Below are 20,758 nucleotides of genomic sequence, written 5' to 3' on the forward strand. Positions count from 1 at the left end.
ACAACAAACAGAAGGCCAGAATGTTACGTGTTGGGCAGTGTCCAAATTAACTCAGAGTGAAGGGCATGCATGGTGGGAACGGGGAGAATCTGAGAAGGTATTGTTGCCACACCTAGGATTAAACACTAAGCTACTGTTATACATTTTTATAGTGGTATTCTTTTGCACTTACTCATTCTTTTGTACTTGCTCATGTCAGGAAGAGGGACAATTACAAGACACTGCACTACACTGATACGAGATACTATTTTATCAAAGATTTACAATGCAAATAGTGTAATTTCAAAGAGGAAATGCGCAGTAAGCTTCAAAAAGAATTTCAATAATAGGTTTTGGATAATTCACAAAATAAATGGACCACACAAGGATATGACCTCAGTATCAACTAAACCAAACAAACTGAAAATCTAGATTCTTTAATCCAGCCACATTTCAAAGCTGGGGTTTTAGCGTTTCAGGAGTACTACATATGTGTGGAAACATCACACCGAGTGGGGAAAACTACCACCTGTGCAGTAGTATGTGCAGTAGTAACAGATAAAGATTCTCATTTTCAGAAATCCTACTCACAACTTCTAATATTAAAGTTCACATGTTGCTAACTACTGCCAGCCAGCTCACAGGTAAAGAAACATCACGTCACATGTGGCAGTGCCTGAATTTAACTTAATATTCAAGTCCTTGCTTTGGAGACCTGAAGGCACTGTCTCCACATGTGGCCTGAAAGGGTTTCTTTCACAGCATCACCTGGAGAAGCAAGGAAAAGTCAATTATGCACACAGGTAAAAGCAATAGCGTTCTGTCAGAACTAGGCTTGAGGACTGCAAAGGACTAAGTAAAATCTCTTTCAAGCAGTGGGGATTTCTTCCTCTGTCTAGGGGCTAATTTTACAACATCTCTGTTAAAATGCAAAGGAGCGTTGTGTGAGGTCTAAATAAAAATATTTCTAAAAAGAGAAAGTTGTAAATACTTGTAACACATTCCTGCCTCCTTGCTGTTTTACAGATAAGTTTGATCCCTCTTCCATCCTCCCCAGGAAAAAAAGAATCATTTCCCCCCCCCCCCCCCCCCCCTTTTTCCTACCTGTTCAGACTCTTCTTCATCATCAGCATCAATCTGTTCGGTAGCAGAAGTCTGAAGATTTTCATCTTGATCACTGCTGTAGGCTGGCTCAACAGACTCTTGAAATTGGCTCTCCAACCCACTAGGTTCCAATGGAACCTTTTTCCTAGAATTCAGCAGGGCTTCATTTGATCCTAATTTGGTGGCTTGAGATAATAGGGCTCCTTCAATACTGATCCGCTTAAAAAACCCACCACAAAACTTTGATTAGAAGTTTATAGAGATTATATATTTTAGTAAGACACTGTTTTACATCAGACTTATAGGCAACATTTAAGTTATGCTCAGTTAGCTGCACTGAAACGAGATTTATAAAGAAATAAGTTAAACAATGAGTATTTTTCCATAGAATAATTAATTAGAACTGAAAAAAATATGACACCCCTCCTCCCCCCAGTCATGGGCTTCAGTGTTATGGTATCACAGTGGAGTCATATCTAATGTACCCTGTTTGTAAATCTTACACACACACTTTAAATTCTATCCCAAATAAAACCCTAGGACTTGAAATTCAACATGAGACTTTCAAACTGCACTGGGAACTTCATTACAAATTCTTACAGCAAAGGTAAAAATCAGAAGTGCTCATTTCCATCTGCTTAAGCTGTATCTGTGCTGTTTGGTTATATATCATGATTTATGTATGGGATATATTTACCAGAATAAGCTGAAACTTTCCAGTCTTATTTAATAAATGCAAAGGCAACATGCTCCAAAGAATAAACACTATCTTTATACACAGCACTTCTGTGATTATAGTGGTATTTTTAAGTACCCTGTAGCACTAGTAATTGATTGCACTGTATTATAAAGTACAAAAATATAAGGATCAGCCATTTTTTCTTTATTAGATACTCCTGAAATAGTTAGCTTTCATTCCAGTAATCTTATTGGAGATGCTAAACAACATTTGTGATTTTGTTTCCATTCTTAAAATCAACACTACCAAGAAGATGCAGATTCTACAGTAAATACTGTGCTCTACGTCATTTGAATGTGCTAAACCAAGAAATAAAAGAAATGGCTTACCTTCTGCATATCTGGACTTATATCTGAAAACAGAAATACATACTTCATCATGAGTGAGTAATCAAACCGGTGTCAGTCTATGCCCATTCTAATGCTACACTAATAACCCAGTTATGAATTCCCAAAAGGGGGTTAAATGCAACTGCAATTGAGCAAACAGACTACAGGGTCTCTGATAAAACAGAGACAGCATGAGCTTTACCGCAGTTCCACCTCAGGTCCTAATTATGCAACACTGATACAATCTGAGCAACTACTGACAATGACCAAGACTCTGTGTTCAGCTGCCAGTTGCTAGGATGTTTACCGGACCAGAACCCAAGTGTGGAAAAGCAGATGTTAGATTTAAACAATAACATTTTGTTTTCTTTGCACACCTATTTTTCCTCTGTGGCCCCCCGCCCCCGCCCCTCTTTAGGGAAAGTTATAGGAAAAAAGGATCCATCTTTACTTGTTCTACAAGTACAGAAGCACTGGGTCAATAAGCAGTAGATGAAGTAGCTTACCATTTGACTTCAAAACTTTATGAACTCTAGATGAGGGCTCTGAAAAAGATAACAACATGTTTAAGCACTCCAGTATCCCAAAGAAATCTATAAGCATCTTGGCCAATTTTTTATTTAGCAATAGGCCTCCAAAATTTAAGCTTCTGAGCCCATGCAGGGAAGCCAGATTTTAATTTCTTAATCACCCAATTTCCTCACAAAAAAGCATTTGTTGAAGTGTCAAACCTACAGCTATTACCAAAGAATACACGTTTCTTAATGCAATAGCAGCTGCCCTCCATACAACAAGCCACACGTAAATTTTTATCCCATTTTAAGATTCCTGCTTTCAAAAGACTTTGTCATTTCTGTTATTGCTCTAAGTTGCTGGAGGTTACTTATTAGAAAAATGTATGAGATACCAACAGCTTAGCAGGGCTTTAAAAGTATAAGTAGGGGAACATTACATAGGCAGCCATTTTATCTGTATTTTGTATTATCCCCTTTACAGGCAAAGCAGCACCAATGCAATCCTTCACCTCAGAAACAAAGGAAGATGCCTGAAGTAATTAAAACCTGATTGTTTTTCAGATACAAATGCTGCTGTATGATAAATCACTACAACATTCTCATGAAGTCATTCCGAATACAGTGTTACACACTCCAAATTGGACAGGTCTTTAAGTAGCTGAAGAGGGGAACATAGTGACTGCAATATGAAGTCACCCAACTACACAGACATTGGTAGTGTCTTCAAGAGGAAACTAACAGTAATTATGGATGTATGTTTGAGCTAGGAGGAAAAAACCCCAAAGTCAGCATAACCACCTCTCAAATCTCTATTATCCATAAGGCAGACATTAGACTTAGTAAAGATAGTAATCATGTTGTGAAATAATAAGCTTATCATAATCAGGATGGAACCACTTCTAAGACAGTAATTATTTGGGGGGGGGGGGGGGGGGGGGGGTAGGGAGGTGGCAGGGAGAGAAATGTCAGACTTAAATAACGTGACTGGCTTTCCTCTATATGCATTCTTTTATCCATTAGAAAGTACCAACTGTTCTTTATGCATCCACCATTGGGAATGTACATCCATGAAATTAAATGCAAACAGTGGATAAAATAAATAAATCACACAAACAACAAGATAATAAGATGCTTAATAAGATGCTCCATCCTTATCTGAGAGATACTGTGCCATGTTAAACCTGCATAGACTGCAGGTTAAAGACCAATTCCCCGTGCCCAGCCTCACCCAGCCCTAAACAACCCTGCTTGGTTTTCCTTTTGTCATCTTGGTGGTAAAGGAGTTTATTCACCTGATTTCCTTCTCACTCTGTGAGGAGCAGTGCCTTCTTTAGGCTGGTACGATGATTTCATTTCCCCCTCGGGGCTATAGTGGAAGCCTGGGTGATCTGTGGAATAAGCAGTGGCACAAGACATAAGAGAGTGACGAGGGTGTCACTTCACATGCATCAGCAGCTCTCTTCGGAGCCAGTGCCATTGTCCATTTCTGACTGGTTTAGTGGCACTTCATCAGAGCCTGAAGCAACACAGGCAAGATGTGCTGCTGTAGGGCAGCCGTCATCTACCCAGCCATGGAAACGCTTTGCCCGTTTAGTTGTGCCTTGCTCCAGATGGCTAACCCAGCAACCCTTATCCACCATCATCATGCTTGTTTGCCAGTTTCTCAGTCAGAGCCTTCACGACTGACTCTCTACAACAAAAACTACGTAAATAAATAAGAAGCCTGCTTTACTCCAAGACTTCCTCAGCATTTATATCGTAGGACCGTCATTCTCATTTCCCTACGCTGCTAGGGATCACTGGCAACACGAAGAGCTAATGCAGTTTGCACCAGCAAAGGCAGCAAGCAGCAGACGCCACAGCAGGGACCGTGCAGGTGGGACCGCACTCAGAGCACAGACAGCAGCATCACATGTGCTTTCTAACCCTGGCTCCTGGGGGGGGACACAGGTAAACTCTTCAGACACCAGCGCAAGCCTCGCAGTCCTCCAGCTGCAGGTTTACCAGCAGGAAGAAGTCATAACACTGCTACGTGCTTCTTCAAGCTGCGTTTGCTTCTTGCTAGCCCTTCAGTGGGTGCTAGCCCTTCAGTGGGTGCTAGCCAGAAGGCGTTTATGCTACGACACAGGAAAGGTCATACATTTAGTCAGCATGGAGCAAGCAAAAGAGAGTGGCCGGTGTTTACAGGTGGTCTGATCTGCCTCTTCCTTGCTCAACATGAGGCATAACTTGTTGGTTGCGGATCAGTCAGTCTAACGCCTACAGAGCTCCACAGAATCTGCACCCAATTTGGGGCTTTTCTGCAAGGCCATAATTCAAGGAATGTAAGCCTGGCCTCCTTCCATCTCAGATGAAACCAACAGTTAAAGCCAAACTTTTGAAGAAGGTTTTATTCCTTTTTTAAAACAAAAGTGAAAAAGAACCAACTTACGTATGGCATCCATTTCTAGAATTGCCTGCTTGGCCTGAAAAAGTGACAAATTAAAAACTTAAACCATAAGTAGAAGGACAAATTACATGGCATATTACAGATACTGATATTACAGATACAGTACTGAGTTTACATGTAAACAACAGCAAGCTTAATTTTTTAACTAATAAATACAGTTAGCAGTGTTATTTTCTGTCTTTCTCTGTGTGTTGGACACGTTACAAACGTGAAGAAGAATTTTGCTGGCAGTTACCAGAGCTTATCTTCAGGGCTTCACACAAAAACCTGTTGTTCACTGCAGCCGGCAGCTCTGCCTTGCGTGCCCACCTCCCTTCTGCTAGTGCAAGGGGAGAACCACGTGCCTATGGCACCCGCTGGTATGAGGAATTCCTGGAGGATGTAGTGATGGCACACCTGACTGCAAAAACTACCGTGGCTTCAAAGACAGGGGCTGTGCTGTGCCAAGATCATGCTGCAGAGGCTGGGTCTCCTCCATGGAGACTCAAACCTCCAGAGATCTCCCTGTAAGCCCAAGAATTTAGAGCTGTCAATACACATCTTCATATTCTGTTTGGATCAGCACAAAACTGGCCCTAGTATCTGGGAATCACTTTTTTTTTTTTGGCGATTCACAGAGTGTTTCCTCCCTAAAATTCAAATAGTTTAAGTCCTCTATTATTTTTCAACTCTGAAGTTGTTGGCACAGAAAACACTATCAACCTTGCTTCTTTTAAGAGATTCCTTGAGGAACAGCTATTAAAAAAAAATAAATCATCATTTGGTTTAAGTAAGATAGAACCGGGATAAAAAGTGTCTCATGATTGCTTAAAATTTGTCACTTTTTTAAATAGAAAAAATAATCTGCATGTTTTATCAAGCATATCAGCTCATAAATCAGAAAATAAACTAAAATAAAATAGCCTACGTAGCCTGCTTGCCCTTCTACAGGTGCAGTTCCTTAATTTTCCACCAGGCGTCACATGTGGACTACTATTAAAGCCTCCAAAAACTGGGCAGAGAGAAATCTCATAACTAGCAACTACCCGTTTGTCAAAAAAAAAAAAAAAAAAAAAAAAAAAAAAGTGCAGACAACCTCAGAGATTTATTTGGTTAGACTTTTCCTTTCTCAAGTGAAATTATTTCTCTGAGCAGAAAATGGCATTATATTTTTGGGTTTCTGTTTTTTCCACAGATTAAAAAAAAAATCCAGGAAGAAGTAAGAAAAAATCTTGATGCAAAAGATGAGTATTTTTTTTTACAACCTAATAAACCGCAGTGAGTATTTACATTGTAAGCATAGATACTAGCATAAACATTATTCTTTCGATAAGCTCTGTCAACAAAAAGATAAGAGGAGAATTAGTAATAGCAACCACTAGGGCTTTTTTCTCCCATAATTCTCTTTTTGTTGAGCTGTGGAAAATGACAGTTATTACAGCACTGTGCACGTCAGTCTCAGGTAACATTTTTTAGCCATTACAGGATAAAACTTGGTGAAAAAAAGTCAGGGAAACTGATCAGTGAAACTAATGCTGAAAAAAAAACCCCAAACAGTAAACTCAGTGAGGGGGGGGGAGGGGGGAATCTGAAAAAAAATCCTGCTTCTACACAAGTCAGTGGCTGCTGTGTCATGGCAAGAGTTAACTAGGGTTAACACCCTTTGAGAGGTGCAATATGTTACACTGGGAAAAATCACCTGGAGCTCTAAGACAGGATTTCATAAATCATAGAATCATTTAGGTTGGAAAAGACCTTCAAGATCATTGAGTTCAACCATCAACCATGCCCACTAAACCATGTCCTGAAGTACCCCGTCTACGTGCTTTTTGAATACCTCCAGGGATGGTGACTCAACCACTTCCCTGGGCAGCCTATTCCAATGCCCGACAACCCTCTCAGTAAAAAATTTTTTCCTAATATCTAACCTAAATCTCCCTTGCCTCAACTTGAGGCCATTTCCTCTCGTCCCATCTTCAGCCACCTGACAGAAGAAAGCAGCACCCACAAGGATATAAGGGATCAGGTTTAATAAAAGGATCAGGTTTCCCTACTCCAAGACTTTACAGCTCTGAGTATATCGGTGCCTCATTTTCTCTGGCATAAAGCTTGCTAGCTATCTCACCAAAAAGAGCCTAGATGTCACAGCTAAGGATGCAGGGTTCAGGGTGGGTGTGCATATTTGTAAAGTGAAGTGTGTGCTGCCACTAGCTTCACTGCTCTGACACCTAACGAAGACAGATTAAAATTAGCTTGGTAATGTCTACATATGCTGCAATTAGCGCACGTCGGTGTTGTGCAGACAGGCAGTATCAAGCTAAGCTATGCTTTTACAGTCAAGCTTACTGATACTGCATCTCTGTTACTCACGTCTTAGTGGGCAAATCCTAATGCAGACAGCAATGATGCTAACCCAGTTAAATTCTTCTACTCCTGTACCAACCCCTGTAGACACTTATAGTAGAACTTTCCCACTAATTTTGAGGCACTTTTAAAGATATAAGGAAACAGTTCACCTCCAGGAGTCTAAACTTCCTGTAAATTGCCATGTACCTTGCAGCTAACAAGATTGCTTTAAGTTAGTGCACATAAAAGGAGGTGTTTTGTGGTTTGGGTTTTTTTTTGAATTTTTACCTTGGCAGGAATTTTAGCAGGATGATTTTCTAGAATTAACCTCTTCAGGTGAAGAATCCAAAGGCGCTTGTCTTGCTGTGACTTTGCCTGATAAAAAAATTGTAGCACCGTGAGAAAATGCATTACTGCACTATGCAGGGTCAGGAATAGCAGACGGTCATCAGTCAGGTTACCCAGTGGGCAGGGAGGTTTTGGTCATACCTGGACAGTATGTTGCATCTTGGGATTTTTGTAGTGGAAGACGCTAAAGCTAAGGGGTTCCTTTGGTATTACTTCAACAAGCATCAAGTTCCCACACTGTAACAAAGAGAGGCACCAACGTGAATCACAGAGGAGTTTTGGGGAGACCCAGAGACAGCACACTACAACCTGCTTTCCAACGTACCAGTATGTGAGCTTTGTACACAAATGTTTCATCTCTCTTTTTTGTAATTAGCAGCAGCTTGTCAAAGAGGAACAACGTGCGTTCATTTTTGGCTCGCTGAATGCGAAACGTTCCTTCTAACACCAGCTCCCCGTAACTTGTGAGGTCAGGCCCTTTCCAGTTAGTGAGCAAACTCTGTATTTCCTGCAAGAGATTAAAGAAGAACAACCAACGTACATTTCAGAGATCTTACTGAAATGAAGACTCAAACAATCTGCTGAGGCCATTCCCACTCTCCTATATAACGTGCAGCATCCAACAATGGAAAGTCACCACACACCAGTGCTGAGGTTATTAGGTTATGTGCAACATTGCAGCCAGGTGCTTGGAGGCTATTGCTATTGCTAAGCCCAGACTAAAACATGCCCTCCTGAGCACTGGTCACTGCCTCTGCCTGGACTCAGCCAAGAGCCCTGAGATCCCTGGGGCAGCCTGTAATGAAAGAGCACAGCCTCATCTCCCCGAACTTACAGAGATGGAAAATGGTCTGTAATTCAGTCCTCAGTCTCTCTCGTGCCTGCTCCCCTCTATGTCCCTAACCAATCCCTCTTAACATCTCCCTCTCATCCTGGGTATCCTCCTGAGGTTGTGTGGTCCCCCACTGAATGAATTATAGTGCCGGGTGTGTGTACTGTAGACCCATCACAGAAGACACTTCTGTGAGGTGTTAAGATTGAAGAGACGTTTCTCAGAAGACTAAAGGACTAGAAGTGATTTGGTCAACTGATCATCTGAAGATGAAGATTTACTTGTGTTTTTAATGATTTGTATACATACCATAGATATTTCTCACCTTATTTATTACTTAAGAAAAAAAAGGCTAGAGAAACACCTAAGAACAACTTCACAAGCCTGTGTCACTTAACTATAGCTATTCTTGTTTCCTTGAGTTGCTCATTTTTTTCTGTCAGTGGCAATGATGTAGGACTTAAGCATGGGACAGTATATTCTAAAAGCAGACTAAACCTTAACTGGAGAAATCTTTAAAAACTTCCATTGGACTTTAAACCTGGCAGCATTAGCAAAGCAAGGACAGATTTCCTCATCCTAGGCTGGTCTCTCCAGGACATTACACTTTAATACAGCATTCAGCTAGAAAACATCTCAGTACATTTAGAGCATAAATGCAGCCTAGAGCATTCACAGGAAGAAAACCCCAAAGCAACACACTTTGGACTATGCACAAGACTGTTATAAAAGAAAATTTAAACATAACAAACAAAAAAAGTTGCATTTTATCAGATCTCTCCAGGAACTTTTAATAAGTCAGGGTACAGCAATCAAGTCCACTGCTGTTGAGGGAGACTTTGAGCAGGAACTGCTGTCACAGTACTTGCAGCATTACAGACCAAATGACAGTGTGATAGCCCACAGAAGACCTATCTTTATGGCTGCAGTAACAGATTTTACTTTTTTAAAGGTTAACTATGAACATAAACATTTTCCACAACTCCATACATTTTCCAGCTGAGCTCAATAAATAAATAAAAAAAAATAATAAAAAAATGGTTTTTTCCAAAAGCATGTAACCCTCTTTATTGCCAGATATTACTGGTTACCATTACTCAGATTTATAGCAGGCTGTTGTTAAAAGTCATTAGCGTGCATTTCCAGCAATGTGTGGCAAAGGTTACGCTGCTGCAGGCAAGATGTTATCAAATGTAGCTCTATTCTCCCTACATGTAAACAAACAAAACAAAACAAAACAAAAAACACACCACAAAAAAATGAGGGCCAATAAGATGCATTTATGTTAAAAGGAAAAAAAGGGACCAAGAATAACATGATGTAGATTTCTGGAATAGTATAAGCCTATTACTCCCTTTTATAAACTAAAAAATCCCCCCAATTTTCTTAAAGCGATGTAAATACTGCTGACAAAAATGTGATGTAAAATCGTGATTCACTGGGAAGTCTGAAACAGAACGGAAGACCTGTGAAAAGTCTACCAAAGAGCTCGCTTCCCAATGCCAAAATTTACTCAGGGTGTAGCTTTTGTTTTCGCCTCAAAAATTCTTCAACTGAAGCAAAGTTAACCTTTTTCTAACTATCAGGTTTCTAGGTTTATACTTTTCACAAAGCAACTGATAATGAGTCTTCAAAAGCCCAAGAGGAAAGTACTTAAACAAGAAGAAGCACAAGAAACGCCTTAAAACAAAATTAATCAGCACAAAGGGGAGAAATCGGAAACCACAGGATTTCTGAACAAAGCCATGCCCTAGGGTTGTACAGCAGTGCTGTACAATTGAGGGAAAGGAAGAAAGAGAAGTTATCTTAAGTTCCATATTACTGCAAAATAAATGCTTTACAGGATGCTGCTTGTAGGGTAAAGATGTCTGAGATTTTCCTGCAGCAGCTATGACCATGGTTTCCAAGATCAAACAGCCACAGGCAAACTCAACAGGGGTCTAAATTATGACTAACAAAGATTAAAAGAAAAGATAAACTAAAAAATGTTAATGGCATATATATTGACAAAAACAGCTCACAAACACCCACAAAATCTCTTCGGGAACTCACTTGGAGCCTGATGGCATGTTCATGTTTCCTCTTCATGTCATTTATATGCCATGCCACTCTCTGCATTGTATCTATGGCATCCAGCACCACATCATAGCCCTCGGTGTCCTTGTCAAGGTGGTTTTCTATTTCCTAAGACCGGGAAAAAAAAAAAAAAAAAAAAAAAAAAAAAAAGTCCTGTTATTTCTAAATGAATTTTCCCAGCTAGATACAATACTATGTTTTTATCTGTACTATTTTGTCTTTGCATTGCAATCACTCAAATGTAACGTCCCTGCCTTTGTTACTAGCACACGTTGTTATCAATTTGATTAACACAAGATGAGTAACAAAGCCAAGCCTTTACGGTCAGTTTAGCAGCGACTATACTTGCAGCAGCCAATGTGAGTAGAGAGGCACAGAAAGAGAACGCAGCATGCTGACAGGAGACCTTTTCAGACAGCTTTTAATGGCTTTCTTAAAACACAGAATTTATCTACACACTTACAAAACCCTGATGGAATTAGGCATTACTTTACAGTTGGAGAGCAGAAAAGCACCAGACATTTTAAATAAGGATCAGTGTCTTTACACTTCACTAGAACATGACTCTCTAATAGGAAACATATGTGGAAAACGTTAACAATAAAGCAGGAATTTCCGAAACTTGCTTAAGTCAATTCACTGAATATAGAAAGAGTTCCCACTTCCTCAGTCGCTCCTCCCCACAAAATTCTTACCGATTGGGGTGTTTATATGTATTTAGCCCTCCTTTCAACCACCTCCAACACTGCAACATGTGCAAAAATGCTGGTTTGCATTGGAATAATAAATTTGTGTACAAAAGTGTTCAATCATGACAAGAATCTTCCAAACAACCTCAGAATTACAGACCAGTTTTTTTTAAAAAAAACTAATTATTTGGATGCACAGACTGATTCAATGTGTCTAAAATGATTACTATAAATTCCCCACTCCAAATATATGCATATGCTGTGAAATGACGAAGACAGAGTCTCCATATGTAGAAATCAAACACTCCCAAAAGAAAGAGCATCAAAAGAAATCCAGAACCTTTCTAACCATCAAGCCTTGTAGCAGGCAGAACTTCAACATGCAGCAGCCCTAAATGGCATACATTTCTAATGGGTGCTTACATGCAAAAGCAGGTGGTACTTGAGGATGCGCTGGACAGGTTTCAAGAGATAGGAGCCCAGGGGCAGAGAATGCTGCAGCGCTTCTTGCCGCTCTCTGAAGAACTTGGCCAGTGCCTTGTTCCTCATGCACTCTGTCAACACAGCCACCGACCTGGAAACATCAAAACATAGCTTTAAGACACATTGTCTCCCTAAGTCTGTAAGTAAAGTCAAGAATTGTTTCTTTCTTCCCTCATAAAAGGGGGCAGCAGGTTCCTAATCAAATCATTGCTGGGTTTTTGAGGGTTTTTAAGTTACGTTGTGAATTCAGTTATATTTTCCTTTGATATGCAACCACTCTCACTGGGAATCACACATTTGGAGCAATGCAGAATAAAACCATCATTTTCTAATAACAGCAACGAAAAACAAGAGTCAAAATAAAACTTCAGATGAGTATTTTTTAAAAATTTATTTTAAGTTAAAAAAAAAAAAAAAAAAGGTAAACTCCTTGATCCTCCCTCCAGTTTGGAGGGCAGAAAGGACACAAATTTTTTTGTATAGACTGTAAACGGCATTACATAAACAGGTGGAGGGACAAATGTAAAAAGGCAACCCAGTATTCCTACCTTGGGTAGTTGGTGCAGTACTGTGTATATATGTGGAAATCTTCACTCTGCATAGGGCGGAAAGGTTTACATATATTCAGATTTTGTCAAAGTAGCAGATAACACATGTGCAAGGTAAAGTTTATGGCATCAAGACAACACCTCCTCCAGTTCCTGATCAATGAATAGTCCCAACACTGCCAGAGACCTATTTATTGAATTTCATTCTTTCTTTTTGGAGATTTTTTTCCATTACTTAAAGGAAAAAAACAAAAGAAACCTACATAGAGATAAAGCAAGCAGCTTTGCAATAGGCCTCCAAGGTCCTTTATGACAATCTATGCATCTTAAAAAAAAACCAACCACAAAACAAAAACAAAACCACAAAAACCATCACTACAACCACCCCTGCCACCCCACCAGCCCCCTCCAAACAACCGACTTGCACATGCCATGTTTTGTGCGTGGTAAAGCACATACCTGCATACTGGGAGAAGTAAGTTTTGCAGGTTACGTTCGGCGTGCAATTTTCAAACAACTATACTTTCACGTTTGAGCACAGTCTAAGCGTGAAAATTAGAAGCCACAAAAGGGATTTCTTTTTTTTTTTTTAAATTATGACTCTGTGCAAGCTGAAAGTTACTACCCAAACAAGCTGCAACTAGATTTAGGTGGGTTTCCACACTTGCCTCTCACAGTGAAATTGCCCACACTTAAAGCTGACAAGCTTCTTGGAGCAAAAGCTTGAGTTTCATTTCTTTCTTCCTTGGCCTAAGATTTTTTTTCTTAATCATCATCATTTAATTCTATGCAAGAACAGGTTTCTAGAAACATTCCCATGTGCTTTAAGTTCACATCGGCCTATCAGCTCTGTCCCAAATAATATGTAATTTCTGTAGTTTGCTGGAGCCCTAAAGACCAGGAAAGCACTGCAGAACTGCAAAGTGCTTCTGAAATCAAATACATTTTCTTTCCTGAGGCCTAGACCGATAAAAAGCAGTCTTCCAGTAGTAAACAAGACCCCAGTTTCCACTCAAAGCATCTTCAGGAGGGACTCTGGCATTGTGCAGCAGGATAACTGTGCTCCGTGGGGGGTAGTTGCTGATGAATGGCAAGACCAAGTATTTACCTTCACAGAAGGCAGCAGCGCTCCAAGGAGCAACACCACTTGGGGAAAGGGCTGATGCAGGCTGTGGCTTTTGCTTCTCCTTGTTTTTTGGGTTTTTTTAAACCATTCATCAGAAAGAACACCCCTCCCCATTTCCAACAGCACTGTTCCCTTCCTGCTCTCCAGGGGTAAAGCAGGTTGTGCCATTCAGTTCTCCACTGAGCAGTGATTCATAAGGACCCTGTACAAAGGAAGGTGCTCCTCCACATGAGTACAAGTCACTGCAATTCAGTATTTCTTACTGGATTTCAATATTAACCGTTCTGAAAAAAATAAATAACTCGAACAAACCTCTCATAAATGTTTCCCAAGGGGACTGCGATCCCCATTTACTCACTAGTGTGCTGTAAACTTATTAAACTGCACTTATCTTGGAAACCAGCCAACTCAATGTAGTGTTGATACAAATACAGTTAAACAATTTGGCTTGGTCTTTCACGCTCAGGCTAATTTTGCTGTCGCAACTGGTTTTTACAGTGGTGTACCTATGTCCCATGTCCATACCCACAGCCTCTCCACATCCACGCTTGGGACCCCAGCCACAGTTCCAAACCCATTCCGCTGAAAACAAAGAATTAAAAAACCTCAGAGCGCTGCAGACATTACACTCTGTAATTTTTTATGGCTATCACTACCAAACTAGCTAGCGCTCATAAGAAGTCAGAGCGCTTAAGAGAGCATTAAGATGAAATTCAGTATGATGAAAAAAGGTGATTTATTTTATATATGCATATATTAAAACAAGGTTTTCATTTAGGGGCTTTTTGGTATAAATTGTAATACATTGCCACTGCTACAATCACAGAACAATGCCATTTATAGAACTACTTCATACGCAAAGTGCAGAACACTTTGTGCCAATTTTTTTTAAAAATTATATATATTCTAGTCATAAATGTAGTCACATGATTGTTCTGCTTTTCAAACAAACAAAAAAGGAATATCTGTTGTGAAATTTTAACAAATGAAAGCATTATCTATAAAACACACAAGGCTAAACATTTCAGAGTTTCAGAGTAGACTGAGTGCATGTTCACCACAAAATCAAAAGTAAGTCTGAAATTCTCAGGAGCTTTTTCACACTCTTTCACTTCGGTTTTTTTTGGGGCTGGGGGAGTAGGTTGTGGTTTGTTGGGGTTTCTTGGTGTTGTATTGGGTTGGGGGGGGGTTAAACACAAGGTCAAAACTATTTTCAGTGGGATTTTTTGTTTTAAAAGAATGTTAGTCTAGCTATGAAGTGGAACAACTTGTATTTTTTTTTTTTTTTTAAAAAAGTTCCTTATGCCCTCAGCACCTCTAAAACTTTAAGAATGGTTTCACAATCATCCCCACTTTCTGTACAGACAAGACTCCAAACTTCATACTGCACTTACATGTGTATGCGCTTCATTGCGCCACAGCTCATTTCCAACGAAACCATCAGAGAGCATTTACTTCTACCAAGCTATGCGAGCATACAGCCAGTAGAAAGTCAATTACATGTATTTTGCCTCCAGAATGAGATTGTTCATATGCATTCACCCTTAAGAAGCTGGAACGAATCAGCATCATGCACCTCGCCGAGGCGTTGGCAGGGTTCACACGAACGCATTGGGAGAGCGGCCAGGAGAGCCACTTCCAAGTGCAGCTCTTCCTAAGCCTGAGTAAGGAAGCCGCGTTAACCGGGACGGCCATTCTCCCACTGCCTGCCTGGTTACCCAGCACCTCTGCGTGGTCAAAGACTGGACCTTTAGTTCACACGCCCAACTGGTGTTCTCTACTTCACAGCAGACTCCCCAGAGCGAGCGCTGGGTTACTGGGAGGATATCAGGGCACAGGCCATGTATTCTAAAGCCAGTGCTATGAACTATGTTCCGAAGCAACAGAAAAAACAGGACTAAGATGGATTAAATATACTTCTATCAATACTTTCACATAGCAAGTGAAACACCAGCTATACTCATCAGTATTTCCTTAGACAGTCTTAAACTTACTCAGCTTAAAAGTTCTTTTGCTCACCTCAACTGTCTTCAAACCAGATTAAAAATGATCTCTGCAGGGAGACTGGAACTGCTCCAGAGATCTTTTTTAATCTGGGAGCCCAAAGCTGGTCTGGTAAAGGGTGCAAAAACCGGCACCCAAGCCAAGAGTTCATCCGCACTGACTACAGCTCACCCTGAACAGCAAAGCCAAGTGCAAGCAGATCCCAGCTATACTTAGCTTGTCCCCCGCTGCTGAATCAATTCACTGTGCGTCTCCTCCACATGAAATGAAGTGCCAAGCACGTGGCTACATCCCAGATCTTCTCTCAACTCTTGGTGCACTGTGCTTTTTTACAGCCATAAAAGGCACTTTAAAAGAAAACGGAGACTGAGAAAATGAGCTGAGTCAGAGTGTAAGCTGAAGCCAATTGCCTGGATCTCCTCTTCATTAATGAGATGCTAGATTAGAGTAATTCTCCCTTTCCCCTTGGTTAAGCTGTTGGTGTGTCTTTCAGAAAACATATGTTCTGAATTTCTGGGGTGCTGAATGAGGAGAGCAACATGCCAGAATTAAGCTCTCCTTTACAACCCACTTAAATGTAAACGTGTGGAATAGTGAAGTCAATCTTCTAATTAACATTGGCATCATTACTATGAAAATGAAAGACAGAGTTGGTAAGAAAACTTATAAACAATCTTTATGTGAATAATTAAGCTATAGCTAAGCTTGCACTGGAACCCTTTTATCCGCCTCCGATTACAGTTACCAGCAAAATGTCTCCAAGACATTAAACGTACTAGAGTTAATACAGTTCCTCTAGACAAAGAGGCAGGACCAAGAGCTGGTAGACACATCCGGACCATCTGCATCTTGGGGCAGAAAGGTCATGACCAGGCAGCAGGTTTTGAAAAAGTGTGCTTTTCTCCATTTGTGTCTATTTGCCTGTGAGTTATTAAAGAATTAAAATATCTGAAAACAGAGGGATTTAATACAATGTTGTAAGTTGTTATTAAATATTTCTATTTATATAAAGTCATAGCTTTGCATGCTTATTTTATCTGTTAGTGAGTTTTATGTTACTGGCTAGCTTACACTAAAGACATCTTGCTGAAGTCTGTTAACAAATAAAAGCTGCCATTTTAGGAGCACTTACTTTTGGCACTCAACACAACAAATGTGAAGACAAAGATTCAAATCCACAATTATGAGGTTTTGTTCAAAGTGGGCTAATGTGATTTGATAATCTTTACTCTATTTCCCTTAAAAGTTGCAAGGCTGTTTTGTACTCAAGCATGAAAGTGATACACAGGAAACGCAGTGATGTATGATTGTGTGAGGGAAGTATAAAATGCTATACAGCAAATTTTATTGAGCAAAACCAAATAACCAAGTTAAGTTCAAAGAAACAGTCCATCAAATATGGTCCAAAACCAGACCTTACAAAATGAAGCTCCCTAGATGTTTTCACAAATATCAAACATTTTAGTTCCAACAAGTTCCAGAGCTACTTTAACCGTAACTGTTCTGTTATATATGCAAACCAACTTGTGTCATTTCCTACGAATCCAGAAGAAAGAAATGGCTATTACTTTATTCAATTACAGAGCTTCACGAAATGCAAAAAGCAAACACAGTATCTACAGTGAAAACTTGATTAAATCTACATTTAAATCCCCAACAACTACGATATTCACAGCTGAACCAGTAGGGTGAAAAAAATGGCACTACAGCCAGAGCTCGTGTAACCTAAGCACAGTTCCACTGGAAGCATTAAAGAAGCTCCAGAGCGGAGCTACATCCATTAGCTAAGTCTGTGAGCTATGACTTCAGCATGATAATATCCTTCACAGTGAAGATCTAGCACACTCAAAGCAATCAAACAATAAATTGCCAAAGTCCCCTAAGACTTGAAGGACTGCATACTGCCAAAAAAGGCAGTTTTATTTCCACTACTCAATGCTGGGAAGATACAAGCAACCAAGAATGGACAACCGGAATCTGTTAAGACTGTCAGCAGTTGCTGTAATGACATCTTCACAGCCAAAACCAAAACTGTGGGGTATTTTGGTATTGTTTGATTTTGCTTTTAAGTGTTTGCACTTGTCTGGATGAAGCTAAAAAATGCTTGTTAGGACTGCCATCTCTAGCAATTTCTGAGCCATCAGGCAGTTGCCTGCCAATAATACAAATGCTAAAAGCATTTGACAAGGGAACAAAAAGCACAAGCAATGATACACAGCTGGATTTTGGAACTAATGGCCAGAAAGTCTACCAGAAAACTCCTTTCAGCTGGCCAATACGAATGAGTGTGCAACTTTTTCCTGGACTTGCTATTATCACTTGCACCACCTCTGTTTCATGTCCCAGCCAGGAGTAGTCCCAGCGGTCCCAGCTATAAGCAAGCAATACAGCAGGAAGACCTACCAGCTCCAAACGGTGGTATCTGTAAATATCCTGAAGGCCTCACAATTGGCCTTCACTGCATAGGCACTCGGCTGACTTACGCTTAACTTCTTGTCTGCAAGGACCCCAGATCCTTTTCTACCAAGCTGCTTCCTAGTCAGCCGGTCCGGCTGACATGACCCAGCATGCACATGGAGTTATCCATTCCAGAAGCAGGACTTTGTGCTTGCCCTTACCCCATTCTCTCTCCTCCAACTCAGCACAGGCTATTTGGAGCCAGAACAATGTGCCATAAACCCCATTGCAATGGGGCAAAAATACATCCTATGTTTGTAGTAGCAGTGCCAACACCAATATCTTTCAGTGCTTACAAAAGATCAATTACTAGATAAATAACAGCCTTCTCAAACTCAACTCAAGCAAGTGATCCAGTGAAACGGCAGCACTAAGCTGGTCTCATCACTCCCCTTTCCAACAAAATGCCTTCTGTCACAATAGTGCCAAACAAAATAGCGTGGTCCAGTTAACCCCAACTCCCTGTGTTAGACCTGTTATATTGAATGCTTGGTGCTGGCGATACTGATTTCATGACAAAGCCTAAAACACAACAGTTTTGTCGTTTTGGTGGTTTTTCTTAAATGGAGACAGGCACACACAGCTATACATAGATTATCCAAATTTAAATAACTACATGCCCTTCTTCCCCCAGAAATACCATGGAGACGGCATTACTTCTTAACACGCTTGGGCTCTACAGATTCAAGGCAAATGTGGGTTTTCTGGCGAAGTCTGCAGTGAACTGCAGTCATCTGTAGCCCAAATTACTTCATCTCTTCTTGTCCCACACATTATAGCCATTCCCCTTTTCCCTGACTGGCTCTCTGGGTTTCCTAGAATGAAGGACACCTACTCTGGTTCCCCATATCGCTCCTGCACCTGACAACTTTTCCTTCTCTGTAATTCTTGCCTTTGGAATTGCCCAATAGAATGAAGATGTCAGATCAATGTTCAGAAAATTCAAAATGTTTCAGAGAGAATGAGATTTGAATCTTAAGGCTAGACTTTGGGCCACCCCCTTTAAAAAGAAAATTAAAGGTATGGCTGCTGGATTCAGTAAAAAGTGCATCTTGGAAAACAATATGGCCACGAGTATGTTAAGGTTATTGCCTTTTCTAAAAATGCAGCCAAGTTGTATTGTCTAGTTGTTTTTAAGCTGACAAGGCATAACGGGAGTATCACTTGATCTCCTATATTAAAAAAGGAGGAAAAAGAAGAATCCCTGTAATACACCACATAAAAAGATCTAAAAATGAACCCTTGATCAATAGTTCCACCAGTACAGATACACTTATTGAAGAAAAAAATGCCTTTTTCTTGATTTTTTAAATGCAAATCAGAGCCATATCCCTATTGCCTACTAAGAGAAATTCCTTCCCCTTCCATAGCTTTGCTAACTTTTCTTGGTGGAAGTCACACAAGCTGTCAAAATTATGTCTCAAAAACTAATAAATTAATCATATTCCCACATATCACTCTGCAACTGGTGGTGTGCTGCAGACTTCTGCAGTAGCCACTTACCTTGGAAACAAAACAGTCTGCTATAGCCACAGGATCATTTTCACAGTTTTCCAAATCTTGCAAAAGTTCACTAAAACAGAGAACAGGAAAAAGGAAAGACAATTATGGCACACCTTGGAATAGACACACTTGTATATTCAGAGCCAGACAGTGCTTCATCATTCACGGCAGTGATGCCCAAAGCACTTAACACAGGGAGTCCTAAAAAGGGAACGAGACCCCTTTGATGCCCCTATTCTCTCTAGATGTATAGCCAATGGGTTTTTTTGTTTGGAGGCAAAGGAGCATTCTAAGGAAATGGTATTCCCACATACTTAAAAATTCAAGTCATCACAATAACCATGGGTTGCTGATCCCCTAAACCAAGCTGAGCCCCTCCCTTCAGATTGACAGCCCTTCTATGATACTCATAGCAGCGTAGTCAGAAGGTTACGTAGCTTGTACATCAACTAACAAAATTTAAAAGATACTGAAGCACATGCCCTGTTCTATAAAGACTTTGTATGTTCTCGGAGCTTTACTTGACTGAGGGAAATGAGAAGCTGGTCTGAAAAACACAGATGAGAACCAGGGATGTATTACACATACAAGAAGAATGGGAATAAGCTCACTCAGGAAAATTTGTCTACCTTCAGTGGGTCTCTTCACTGAAGAAAAATAGTTAGCCTGGAAAAAGTTTTCTGGATGGGAATATATAAATTCTACATGCATAAAAATAAAACCTTACTGAGAGGATTCTATAATTTTCACATGCCAAGCAGGAAATGAATTCATTGTAACAGGAGCAAAGCAGTAAGGGAGCATGTTCACTGTTGTATGAAAATCAGTTCTCTCAAAAGCCAATTCAGTGAAAGAAACAGTTCAAGCAGAAGAAGAAAACCCCAAAGGTCTCTCTCCTTGATCCAAATAGTCTTTAGTCTTACTGAAAGATGTACTCAGAAAAATGAGAGAAGAAACTGAGTTTTCTGCCAAATTGTTCTCTAATAGAACTTTTCTTCTCCCCCCCCCCCCCCCCCTTCTCATCAGATGATTTTCCGTTTAGGGCTCCTTTTCTCCCAGTTCACAGCTGGTTCCCTGAACGAGTTTTGCATAAGAATTGCTAAGCCTGTATCTAGGGAACTACCCTCTTCCCCTCTAAGCAGACACGATTTCCCTCTCTAAGAAAGAAAAGGAGTAAACCAGAGAAGTTTCCTGACGTGTTCTTTGCTCCTCTAATTAGTGGAGGAAGGAAGGGGAGAAATCAGCAGTCATT

At 40.3% G+C, this 20,758-nt stretch overlaps 1 protein-coding gene across 3 annotated transcripts in view; it reads right to left on the reverse strand.

Moving 5' to 3' along the window:
* Positions 1-20,758, reverse strand: part of PLEKHG1 (pleckstrin homology and RhoGEF domain containing G1) — a 138,421-nt gene that overhangs the window by 7,472 nt on the left and 110,191 nt on the right. For all 3 annotated transcript variants that reach the window (XM_049801267.1, XM_049801266.1, XM_049801268.1), the window contains 12 exons: positions 19,507-19,576; positions 12,417-12,463; positions 11,809-11,959; positions 10,673-10,804; positions 8,114-8,296; positions 7,930-8,025; positions 7,729-7,815; positions 5,098-5,131; positions 3,959-4,054; positions 2,658-2,696; positions 2,152-2,174; positions 1,084-1,302 (listed from right to left, as the gene is read on the reverse strand). In XM_049801267.1, the coding sequence (XP_049657224.1) occupies positions 1,084-1,302; positions 2,152-2,174; positions 2,658-2,696; positions 3,959-4,054; positions 5,098-5,131; positions 7,729-7,815; positions 7,930-8,025; positions 8,114-8,296; positions 10,673-10,804; positions 11,809-11,959; positions 12,417-12,463; positions 19,507-19,576 (1,177 nt within the window). The remainder of the gene's footprint in view (positions 1-1,083; positions 1,303-2,151; positions 2,175-2,657; positions 2,697-3,958; positions 4,055-5,097; positions 5,132-7,728; positions 7,816-7,929; positions 8,026-8,113; positions 8,297-10,672; positions 10,805-11,808; positions 11,960-12,416; positions 12,464-19,506; positions 19,577-20,758) is intronic.

The sequence above is a fragment of the Accipiter gentilis genome, chromosome 5, assembly GCF_929443795.1.
Source record: "Accipiter gentilis chromosome 5, bAccGen1.1, whole genome shotgun sequence".
Taxonomy (NCBI): Eukaryota; Metazoa; Chordata; class Aves; order Accipitriformes; family Accipitridae; genus Astur; species Astur gentilis.